The sequence below is a fragment of the Alosa alosa genome, chromosome 8 (genome assembly GCF_017589495.1).
Source record: "Alosa alosa isolate M-15738 ecotype Scorff River chromosome 8, AALO_Geno_1.1, whole genome shotgun sequence".
NCBI classification, from domain to species: domain Eukaryota; kingdom Metazoa; phylum Chordata; class Actinopteri; order Clupeiformes; family Clupeidae; genus Alosa; species Alosa alosa.
The window spans coordinates 15,345,978-15,358,473 of NC_063196.1; the positions used below are offsets into that span (position 1 = coordinate 15,345,978).

At 46.3% G+C, this 12,496-nt stretch overlaps 1 protein-coding gene across 1 annotated transcript; it reads left to right on the plus strand.

The window, feature by feature from the left end:
- The first annotated feature begins 97 nt into the window (after window positions 1-97).
- On the plus strand, window positions 98-12,441 carry LOC125299341 (WD repeat-containing protein 26-like). Its single transcript, XM_048250581.1, is given in 13 exon segments — window positions 98-768; window positions 2,318-2,417; window positions 4,789-4,845; window positions 8,068-8,204; window positions 8,460-8,544; window positions 9,592-9,732; window positions 10,043-10,131; window positions 10,133-10,160; window positions 10,696-10,841; window positions 10,984-11,062; window positions 11,218-11,347; window positions 11,479-11,673; window positions 11,880-12,441. Coding segments are annotated over 13 exon segments (1,503 nt in total). The 5' UTR covers window positions 98-478; the 3' UTR covers window positions 11,906-12,441.
- The last annotated feature ends 55 nt before the right edge of the window (window positions 12,442-12,496 follow it).

A 12,496-nucleotide genomic window follows, 5' to 3' on the forward strand; every position in this document is an offset into this window, starting at 1 on the left:
TAGTGGTGATAGCAGCCTACTTACCCGGAAGAAGGATACTATAGGAATTTCCGGTGACGTCAGCGCGTCTGGACGCCATTAGGGCTGCAGCTGTTAGGAGGAACAACAACAGACCAGGAGAGACAGGCAAGCCTAGTGGAGACTGAGCGCCTTCCAGCAGGGCGACGAGCGCTGGATCCCGGGAGCGTACATCTCCTTTCCCATCCCCGGGCTTCACTGGCGTCTAACCACGGCCGCTCTTGGTGAGGAAACTCTGGCCTCCGCTTCCTCCTCCTCCGACTCGGACACCGGCGGAGCGTCGCCGCCCCCGCGGAAGAAACACCGAGCCTCGGCGGCGGAGGGAGCAGGAGAGCCCGGGGCTTCAACTGGGACAGTGGGCCTTTCTGCAGTTGTTTTAGGACTCTCATCGACGACACATCCTCAGGCATCCTCTGCCATTTACTTTAACAGAAACATCGTCAGTAATCTCGGCACAAACATGCAGTCCAACGGATCAGGACAGGGACAGGACTCGGACCTTTCCTGCTTGAACAACGCACAGAACGGAGAGTCCTCCTCGGCCGGAGGAGCGCACTCCAACGGGCTTATTTCCAGCACAAACAACGGGAACAGCGGCGGTACCAATAACGTAGCTGCGACAGGACCGGGTGGTAGCTCCACTGCATCGGGTTCGGACGTGGGCTCCATTAAGAAAAAGAAACGTCTAACTCAGTCCGAGGAAGATGTGATCAGACTAATAGGGCAACATCTACACGGGTTAGGGCTCAAGTAAGTGAACTGTCATCACAAAATAACACTAAACCCATCAGAAAAGTAGTGTCATGTGTGTATATATAACGTAATATAAATATATGTTGTTGTTGATTATTGGCATGCTGACAGGACGGTGACAATTGTTGTTTCTCTGCTGCGTGTGACAGCGGAATGGGGGAGGGGGCAGCTCTGGCTGCTGGCTGAAGGAAGGGAAGATGGGGTCCATCTTGCACAATACAGAGCTAACTTAGCTAGCAGGCTAACGAAGCAGTCTCGATCCTTGCAAACAAACGAAACGCCTCAAAATGTCCTATAACAAGCTCAAGACTAAAGTACACGTCGGGGCACGCAGCTGGGACAAGCTGTCTTCAAAATTAAAGATGGCTTTGCTTTGCTAGCTAGATTGATAGGTTATTACATCACCTACCTAGCGAGTTAGCTTTGCTGGAATCCATATTTAAATGAAGGTTATAAAGACTATAAATCACAGATTGCTGTCACAACCCATTTTGAGACATAACCTGATGTAGTTTTGTGTTGTGCCGTGCACAGACAAATGGTGACAGTGCGCCATGTTCAAAGCGCTGCGGGGGTTAACAAATGGCGCAGAAAAGCGTAGAAAAGGGAAACGACGTGTGGTTGTTTTGGTTTTTTTCTCCCATGACAAGGGTTGCTTTTGTTTGAGCTTCGATGCAGTGGAACTCGATCAACCTTGCAGCATGACGGAAATTTCAACGGTGACTGTAAGCCAGCAACTCTCGGGCTGTTAGGCTTTTGGTGTCGTGCCTAATTCCCTGTCCGGTCCCTCGCTTCATTTGGGCCTTTTAGGGGTTCTGGACCGAGTCCCGGTGGCTTCTGCTGTTTTAAAATCACACTAACATAGACACACACACTTCAGTGCCCAGAAACATACTCGTTGCACTGCTCGACACCACTGTATGCGACAGGTTTTTAATCATAACAGGAGTAACGTATTTAATACACATCCCAACCCCCAAGGGTCTCGTGCGTCTATACGGTTTCATGCAGCACGCTAAGCCAGCTGTTTCACATTACCGACGGCGTGAGGGCGAAACTAATTATAGCTGGTGTCTGCATTCGGTATTTCGGGCTTGCCTCCGCGAGGTCCGGCACCGATCCGGTGCTGGCGTGATGATGGTGATGCACAAGGATCGCAAGACCTAGAGGCAGCAAGACGTTGTCTCGTCAGAGGAAAACGTTCTGCGCCACTCTTTTCTTCCATACCTGACGATGATGTCATTGTGCTGGGGTGCCCCCCTCCCCAAATCGCAGGACATGAGTGAGTGTGTGTGTGTGTGTGTGGAGAGGGGGTGATGGTGTCTGCGTACATGCTGCAGTGAAGAGGTATCTGTGTTAACACATTACTGAACTACTGTCTCTTCCTGTCTCCCATCCCATCCACCTATGAATTTGTGTCTTTTCCTCTGTCCATGTCTCTCTCTCCATCCCTGCTGCTTTCCTCCCTCCTCTCCATTCCCCTTGCACTCTCCCCTGTGCCCCCCCGTTCCCCCCCTCTGTCTTTCTCTTTTGTATGCCTCTGCAGTCAGACGGTGGACTTGTTGATGCAAGAGTCGGGCTGCAGACTGGAGCACCCATCTGCTACAAAGTTCCGCAACCACATCATGGAGGGAGAGTGGGATAAGGTGTGTGTGTGTGTGTGTGTGTGTGTGTGTGTGTGTGTGTGTGTGTGTGTCTCTGTCTGTCTGGCTGTGTGTCCATTGTATGTGGCTGTCCATATTTGTGTGTTTGTGTGCACATGAATATGGCTGTGATGTTTAGAGGGGATTTTGTGTGTGTGTGTGTGTGTGTGCGTGCACGCATCTGCTTCATAGGACAGAAGACTGGCTGTGTGTGCTCATGGGTGTTAGATCATCTATGGATTGCAACTTGAATGGTGTTTGTGTGTCTGTCTGTCTATGTTTTGAGGCTGTGTATGTGTGTTTGGAGTGGAAAGAGGATAAACATGTGTTTCCCATTATATCAGGGTTTAGGTGTGTAAATTTGTGTTTTCAACTACTTTTGTATGTGTGTCTGTTTATTTGTGTAAATAATTATGGATTATTTACTAGTTGAGGGGTGTGGTGAGGGTAAAGGTTAGTTCAGAGATGTCCTGTTTTCCCCATGCAGGGTTTTAGCCATAACTTCCCTGAAACTATAAAGCTACTGTAGATATGGTGAATAGGCTGATATGACCCTTTTTTGGATGTCCATAATGAAGGCACATTATGCACATCCACTAATTAAGGGAGAGCTAGCTATGTTTACCCTGGCAACACTTAGCACTTGGACCAGGTCTCAACCCAGGTTGATGTAATGTCTGGAAGGGTAAACCCATGTTGTCTAACTCTTTGTGTGAGACAAGGGTCCATTTCAAAGTGAATAGCTTGACTTGGGTGGCTAACAACCCCACACCCAGCCTGTCTGATAATTGTTATGCAAAGAGTTTGTGAGTGACCCATCCTATCTGAATTGTCAAGACCCGGGATTAAGCTGTGTAAACTGACTTTGAATTGACAAATGAAGGGTTGAACATTAGTCAAAAAACTACGTCTCGACCCTGGTCATTGGTTTGAAAGTGTCAAAAATTGATGCAATCACAAGCATGACAAAGGTGATAGATTTGTCACTAGTTTTAGTTGACTTCTGTCTACAGACAGCCATGAGCAATCACATCTTGACTAGTAAGGTTACTAATGCCAATGGCAGCTAATGCTCTGATTGATGTTGCTTAGCTTACTGAAATAGTTGGCACTCATCTTCTTATTGCATGTTATGATAAAGTAAGGATAATTCTTGAGATTATCATTGTAAGGATTTGTCATGACCCTGAGAGCAAAATCAGATTAGTAGATATCGGACTACCATTGGCTTGCCATTGGACCACCATCACCTTTAATTCAACTTGTTGTGAATATTAGGAAGAACCATAAAATGTTATTAAAATGAAGGAAAATGTATGACTGAATAAATAAACAAAGTGTTTGGGGCACAATTGGCAACAGTGGGGCGTTTGTCGTAAACCCGCCAGTGGACCGCCGGAAAACTGACGAGCAAAACGCCAGCTGACCACCAGATCTGCCCCAGTGGGCCAAAAGTGGTCCACCAGCCTCTTGCTATTTGAGGAATTCATGGTTTCATAACTATTGTTTAGTTTTAAATAGAGGGCTTTTAGATGTTTTACAAGAAATTATGCTAAAAATATGGAAATTGGTTGTTGCAAATTAAAATTCAATGTTCTACTATGGTTTCATAATCATAATTATTGTCCTGCTGTAGCTGGCAAAAACGGCTGCATACATTTGGACTAAGCTATATGTTTGTCCCACAATCTATGTTTTATTACTAGTTAACTTTTATGGCAACAACACATTGAGAACATCACTGCCCCTTGAATCATAGGAAGCCAAAACAAATGGTTTGTGTGAATCTTTTTAATCAAAGGTTGAATGGGTCAATTCTTGGAGAACAGAGCAGGAATTTGCATTGGTCTTTGCTGAGAATAATGACATGACTTTTCTACTCTGGAGTCAGACTTGCCATCTTAATATTGGCAGCTTTGCTATTGATATCTTCAGTGGAGCAGACCCAGACCAAAGTGAACATAATGAATGTTGGCTTAGCAGAGCCTGGCCGAGGTCTGATGCCAATTCAGGCCTCAGGCAAGACTGGAAGGCAGCGAGGACTGGAGCAACATCACACTTTTTAGCCCAATAAAAATAGGATGATCAGAGATGCAATTTAAAATAAGAATTCAGCTGCAATAGGTAACCCTAGTTTGTTCATTAGCATCTAGAAAGTGTGTGTGTGTGTGTGTGTGTGTGTGTGTGTGTGTGTGTGTGTGTGTGTGTGTTACTCTGTCGTGTGGATATGTTGGGAGAAACTGCTGGACAGTGATTTTGTCTCTTCTGCCAAGCTCTTTGTGGATATGTGGTGTGTGTTGCTGTGAGCGAAGTGTGTGTGTGTGTGTGTAATACTGAACTCTCTTTTGTCTGTCCTCTGCTCTTTGTTACACAGGCTGAAAATGATCTGAATGAGCTGAAAGCATTGATGCACTCACCCAATGCCATTGTGGTAAGTGTTCACATGCACATGCACACACAGGAAGCAGTTTGTGGAACTGGTATGTGTTTGCCACTGGAACAGGTCACTGTTTGGGTTTTGGAATGATTTTTCTCGTATGCCCTAAATTGTTAGAGAGAATTCTTTTTGTACATATCTGATGGACATTCTCAACACACACACACACACACACACAAAGTATACACAAACCCCCCCTAGTATTTCCTTCGGACATTATGTAAATGTGAAGAACATGCGGTTAAAAATCACACCTAGTGAGAGGGCGTGTCGGTGAAGTTTCTTTCGTGCGTCCATGTGGTTAAATCTGACTTAAATGCCAGTGTTATGATGGAGTGGCATAGTGCTGTCCAGAAAATCTCCAACCTGGAAAGATACTGACATCACGGAGCTACTGTCCATGAGGGCAGACCGCATTGTGATAGAACACATGAAGGGATTGGCAAGAGACACGTTGATGTAGCCTACAACTGCATCGCAAGGCCAAAGGAATTCAAAAGACCAAATCATCATAAGCAGAAGGCGCTGAAAAGGCAGTAGCCTACAGCGACGTCGTTGACTACAATAACAGGAGTATTTAATAAATTGTTAGCCAACACAGTCGGTTTTCTGTTCTTTGATAGCCTTCTCATGACCTCACTGCTGAGCTCGCTGATATTTGTTGAGCATAAATATGCCTAGAGAAAATGAAAACGAAGAAAGCCCAACTTTGTTCCAAGCTCCTTACGTAAATGCAATAGACACATGGGGAGAGGATGCTTTTGGAAAAATAAACCATGAAAAAACGAACCACTTCACTGTTATGTTAGTATTTTGTTTGTTGCTTAAAAACGTTGTATATGATGGCTTTGAAGTCTTGAGTTAGCCTACTGAATTGGCTGGTACCATAAAGTTTGTGCATGCTCTCTCCAACGCAAACCAGATTTGGGGTTCCATAGCCAAGTAATTCTGCTACATAACGTTGAAAACAGATAAATGTGTTTATTCGAAGCACACATACAAATACTGTAGGTCAATTTCAAGTGTGCACTTACGTGACTACTTCAAGTATTAGTCTACACACAATAGATTTTTCTTCTTTAGCCTACATAATGCATACACTTAGTAAACAAACAGCAGCTGTGACAGCGGCCGCATATATTCTGCGTCATATCTTGCCTCTTGTGAACTCTACAAGCCCCCACCCCTCACTCGACAACCACACGGAGATTCTGTAATGTGCGTGTATGTCGTTCACACATAGGTCAGTATAAGGTCCGCAGGTTAGCATCATATCTGAATCATCCGAAGGGTAGGACCTCCGTTTGACAAACCTCTGCATATACTCCGGATGTTATATCTGAAAGCCCTAACACACACACACTTAATTTCCTCTCAACCAAGGAATGTAATGCAGACTGAGCAATGTATTGTATGTGTATATACACACACACACACACACACAGACACAGACACAGAGAGAGAAACTCTGCTTGTGTAAACCCCAGCTTCAAGGCCTGATAGAACTTACTGTCATTGAAATATTCTCAGAAAGCTTGTCAGCCAGTGCTGCTGACTTCAGTCATGGACAGATGGGAACTAGATGACATGTTGAACACTGTGTGTGTGTGTTGTTTGTGTGTGTTTGTGTGTGTGTTTGTGTTTGTGTGTGTGTTTGTGTGGGGGGAATGGGGTGTCAGGATTGAGATCCCCCTGATGTAGGTCATTGGTTAGAACTAGGGCTAACCTCTAGGCTTAGGATTAACCCTTCGCCTAGCTGCTCTGCTCCACGGGGCTGCTTAGAGGGCTGATTGAAGGCTACAGAGGCCGAACACACGAACACATGCACTGGGTTTTTTTTTGGGGGTGGGTTCATGGGGACCCAGAGCACGGGCCATGGGGTGTTTTTTCTCACCTTTATCTGCAGGTTACTGACCTGTTGTGTGTTTTGGACAGAGGCCGTGTCTCCAGTGGTGGGGATGGTGTTGTGGTATTGGTGCTTTAGCCAGTATGCAGGAGGATCGCTAGATGTTTAGCATGCCGTGTAAGAAGCACACTGCTAGAGTTAGATATTGTAGCAATTATAAGTGAAACACAGCAAACGGGTGACCCTTAGAACTGTGGTGCTACAGAACCACAATGTGGCTTCAAGAACAGTAGTCGTGCAATCCTAAGAACCACAGTGTTGTCCAAAAAAAAGTGTCAAGTGTTGAAAAGGGTGTGTCTCTGTAATGGTTTGTGTGGCTATTAGGCACGTTGGGAGTGTGGTGATGTTAAAACTAATGTGACTGTTTTAGGCCTCGTACATTTATTAGTACGGTGAGGATGTTGAAAGCATACTGTGGGTTAGAGGCTTTTAAAACCATAGGATGGCTGGTAGAAGCGTAGTATGCTATTTATCACTCTGGTGATGATCGAACTGTAGTATGACTGAAAGAAGCATAGTATACTGTTTTCAAGGTGGTGAGGATGTCTGAGGTAATTTAGAAGTGTTTGGGGGATATTGAAGCCATGTTGTTGTCGTAATTTCAGGGTGCTGTTTTCTCGCATGTGTAATGGTATGCATATGTTCTTGTGTTCTGTGGTGTGACTATACTCAGTCCTGGCACAAAATTTGTGTTTGCGTGTGTGTGCGTGTGTGTGTCTGTCTGGTCATCGTTGCTTGGGCTGGCCGTAGGGTGGGTCAAACCTGACAGACTCAGATAAGACATGGCCACAATCCACTGGTACAATCGGTCCTCCCAGAGCAGTGCTGGATGGAGCTGATGTACACACACACACACACACACACGCTCAGCCCTGCCCTGCCCTGCCCAGCTGAGCCTTAAAAATGGAGTCTGCCTTTCTGCCAAAGGTTGCTGATTTCTTAGCTCAACAGCAGCCAATCAGATTCCACTCCTCCCATCCTTACTCCTGAAGCTGCATGTTGATTGGCTCGATTTCTGTATGTCTCAATCATACTACTTTGTATCCTATTTGCACAGCCAGTACTGTGTACTAACTCGAGATTTGCAGTGCACTCAGAACAGATAAGGTCCTTTGATAAGAAGTTCACTGAATCCGTCCAGAAGTCTAAGAGTAGCTGACCAACCTTTGAGTGGACACAGCAGACTGCATGACACCACACGACACTGTCTGGTCAGGTCTGGTCAGGTGTTAAGAAAGCTGCTTCACTGGTGGTGTTATCAGTCTCACTATTGTTGGCTGATCTGATTCAAGTCATCCCCTCTCCCCCAGCGGATGAAGTTCCTGCTCCTACAGCAGAAGTATCTGGAGTTCCTTGAGGACGGGAAGGTTCTGGAAGCTCTGCAGGTGCTGAGAGGCGAGCTCACACCCCTCAAGTACAACACAGACCGCATCCACGTCCTCAGCGGGTACGGCCAGCCAGTCAGATTAATCAGTCACCCTCACTGATCATCAATAACCCTCAAACTAGCCTGGAAGCAACCTGAGACGGGCCTATCTGATCACCTGTCATTTATAATCTGTAACTCTTGATCAGTCGAGCAACAACTACATCTACATTTGTTTTGCAGGCCAGCTGATGTGATTGGCTGCCTATATGTCATTCACATACAGTAGTTTTAGTGGTTGGTCGATCTGATTGGCTGCCTTTGTATGATTGACAGGTACCTGATGTGCAGTCACGCAGAGGACCTGAGAGCCAAAGCAGAGTGGGAGGGCAAAGGAGCCTTCAGCTGCGAAGTCACGCATGTATTAATACTACTGGACAAGCTGCAAAGTAAACGACACGCATTGGTAACAACTGGACAAGTTGCGAGTAAAGACACATACTGTCACACATCGCACTGCTAACAACAGAGTGGTATACTCCGGAACAAGATGAGTAGCATGTTGAGTCTAAAGCCCCCTACACCCCTGGACAAGCTGCAGGGCATCAAACACACACACACACACACACACACACACACACACACACACACACACACACACACACACACACACACACACACACACACACACACACACACACACACACACACACACACAGATTCACATGCATAGACACACTTCTGCAGCCTCATCCAATTGTGCATATTCTTTCAGTTTCACACTGAATCTCACAGAAAATATGTGTGTTCACTTGACTGTGTGTGTGTGGTTCTTGTACTGATATACACTCACTCCCCATCACTCACGGTTCAAATGCCCTTTTTCATTGTAAAGTCTGGTAGTGGTAAGGCCCCACTCCAGTGATTGTAAATCCCCTCTCTGATATGCCAGTATTGGTAACAGCCTTCTCTCTGATAGGCCAGTATTGGTAACAGCCTCTCAAAAATAAAAACACATGCTGCAACAGCTCCACTTTCCTAGGCCAGTATTGGTAACAGCTCTCTCTCTGATAGGCCAGTATTGGTAACAGCTCTCTCTCTGATAGGCCAGTATTGGTAACAGCTCTCTCTCTGATAGGCCAGTATTGGTAACAGCTCTCTCTCTGATAGGCCAGTATTGGTAACAGCTCTCTCTCTGATAGGCCAGTATTGGTAACAGCTCTCTCTCTGATAGGCCAGTATTGGTAACAGCCTTCTCTGATAGGCCAGTATTGGTAACAGCCTTCTCTGATAGGCCAGTATTGGTAACAGCTCTCTCTCTGATAGGCCAGTCTCTGATATGCCAGTATTGGTGTAACAGCCTCTCTGATATGCCAGTATTGGTAAATAGCCTTCTCTCTGATAGGCCAGTATTGGTAACAGCTCTCTCTCTGATAGGCCAGTATTGTAACCGCCCTCTCTCTGATAGCACACGCAGCAGCTGAAGCTGTTGAAGACTCTGGAAGGACACGCCTACGGGGTGTCGTACCTGGCTTGGAGTCCGGATGATGCCTACCTGGTCGCCTGCGGACCTGACGACTGCTCTGAACTCTGGCTCTGGAATGTACAGGTATACACACACACACACACACTTGTGCACACAAACATACGCACATCTGTGTCTCTTCAATGCCCTCCACATCATCCAGCATGTTTATCTAATGCAACACCTTGTGTGGCCGTTATCCTTTACATATTACATGTGGGTCAATGTACTAAATTGGCAGTTATAACAGGCGAATGATGACACTGACCCTATTTTAAGAGAGAGAACAGAGCCACCTAATAGACTTTTTGTCTGTGTGACTTAAGTTTGTGTGGGATTGGATGTGTGCATGTTGCATGTGTATTTAATGTTATGTGTCTCCCCCTGGTGGCAGACTGGAGAGTTGCGCACTAAGATGACCCAGTCCCACGAGGACAGCCTGACCAGCGTGGCCTGGAACCCTGATGGCAAGCGCTTTGTCACGGGGACAGAGGGGACAGTTCTACCAGTGTGTAAGTTCACCTGCGTTTGTGTGTGTGCTTTTTTATACTACAAAAACTTTTATACTACAAAAACAGAAGCTTGCTCTGCTCAGGGGGGTGCAAGTGGATGCAGGGTTTCTCTGCTCTACAATGTGTATGTGTGGTTGTGTTTGTGCAGAAGTTGTGTTTCACCTCTCACCTCTCGTGTTTGTGTGTGTATGTGTGTGTGTTTGTGTGGGCATGCTAGAGATTTCGTCAACTAGTTGACTAGATGGTGCTGTCGTCATGGACAAAATGGCTAAAAGCTAAATGGAATAGGCACTATGTATGGGAGTACATTACTACACACCTGCTGCAAACAGCTGCATTAGCAGTATCGTTAGGACCTGCACTTTACCGGTTACAAAACTACTAGTCGATAACTATTATGAAAAATTTGTCAACTAGTCAAAATCAGTAGTCGTGAAACCCCTAGCTCATTCATGTGTGCTTGCATGTGCGTGTAGGAGAATTTTTGGGAGGGAGTCCATGTGTAGTGTCTCACCTCTCTAACGTGTGTGTGTAGGATCTGGATGGGAATCTTTTGGATTCGTGGGAGGGTGTCCGTGTGCAGTGTCTCTGGTGTTTGGGGGACGGTAAAACCGTCCTGGCCTCGGACACACACCAGCGAATCCGTGGATACAACTTTGAGGACCTCACTGACAGAAACATGTGAGATTCCGTGTGCGTCTGTGCTGCGCTGCATGTATTCTTTGGGAAAAATGCAAAAAATAAGCATGTGGATTGTGGAGCTCAAAAAAGAGCTATTCTGATTTAGTGTGTGTGTGTGTGTGTGTGTGTGTGTGTGTTGCAGAGTCCAAGAGGATCACCCCATCATGTCGTTCACTGTGTCTAGAAATGGAAGGTTAGCGCTTTTAAACGTAGCAACTCAGGTGAGCACTAAATGATTCTGAACTGTCTGTGTCTTTGTCAGTGTAGTTTTTTTTATGTGATCTCCTAGGATGTGCATGTCAGGGAGCAACCTGATTGTGTGTGTGTGTGTGCATGCGTGTTGTGTGTGTGTGCATGCGTGTGCGTGTGTGTGTAGGGTGTGCATCTCTGGGACCTGCATGACCGTGTGTTGGTGAGGAAGTACCAGGGAGTGACTCAGGGCTTCTACACCATACACTCCTGCTTCGGAGGACACAACGAGGACTTCATAGCAAGCGGCAGTGAAGGTACACACACACACACACACACACACACACACACACACACAGATAAAAACACCTATTCAGACCTTTCAGACCACACACTCTCATTCCTTCTCTCGTTGCCACATGCACACTCACTCGCCTCTGTGTCTTAGACCATAAAGTGTATATCTGGCACCGGCGTGGTGAGCTGCCCATCGCTGAGCTCACCGGACACACTCGCACCGTCAACTGCGTCAGCTGGAACCCCACCCACCCCGGCCTTTTGGCCAGCGCCTCTGATGACGGAACCGTGCGCATCTGGGGCCCAGCGCCTTTCCAGGATGGGCAGGAGCTTGACAGTCTCCACGGTAATCACACACTCACACACAGTGACAAGTTCATTATAAGTTTGTTTGCATTTATATGTGGCTGTGAGACCAACAGACTTGGAAAGATATAACTGGTTCTCATATCTCCTTTTGTCCCTCTCTCTCTCTTTCTTTCTTTCTTTCTTTCTTTCTTTCTTTCTTTTCCTTCTTTCTCTCTCACTTCTTTCCTCTCCTTTGCTCCACAGAAAGCTGCAGTGGTATGGATAGTTGATGTTGACTCTGCTCTCGTTTGAATCCAAACCCGAGACAAACAAAAACAATCAGAATGGAACCGAGGCAAGATTCTCCACATCACCATAGCAACTTAGGAGCTGGGCGGCTGGAGGAGGTGGAGCCTGGAGGTGTCACTCTCTCCAAGGGGGAGGAGATTTGGGCCTGAGAAAGTTCCCTTGATTGCTCCTGTCAGTCACATACAGACACACAAACACACCCCACATCTTGACATGCAATATGTACACACACATACACACGCCGCAGGGAGCTAGAAGATTGTGTGGTGTGTGTGTGTGTGTCTGTCTGTGTGTGTGGGATCGCTTTGGTGAGAAGTCAGCTAACCCTTGAGGTCTGAGAGTTCTGAACCCCCCTCCTTTCACTTGGGGTTCAACTGCACAAACCTGCTTCCATTTGTTTGTGTGAGCGTGAGAGAGTGAGTGAGACAGTGAGGTTGTGGTGAAGTGTGTTTGTGATGGTGAGACTATTGAAGTGTGTGAGTGTTGATGTGTGTGTATATTCTTCCTTTTCGTACCAGCGAGTGAGTGTGTGTGTGTGTGTGTGTGTGTGTGTGTGTAAATAGATTGCCTGA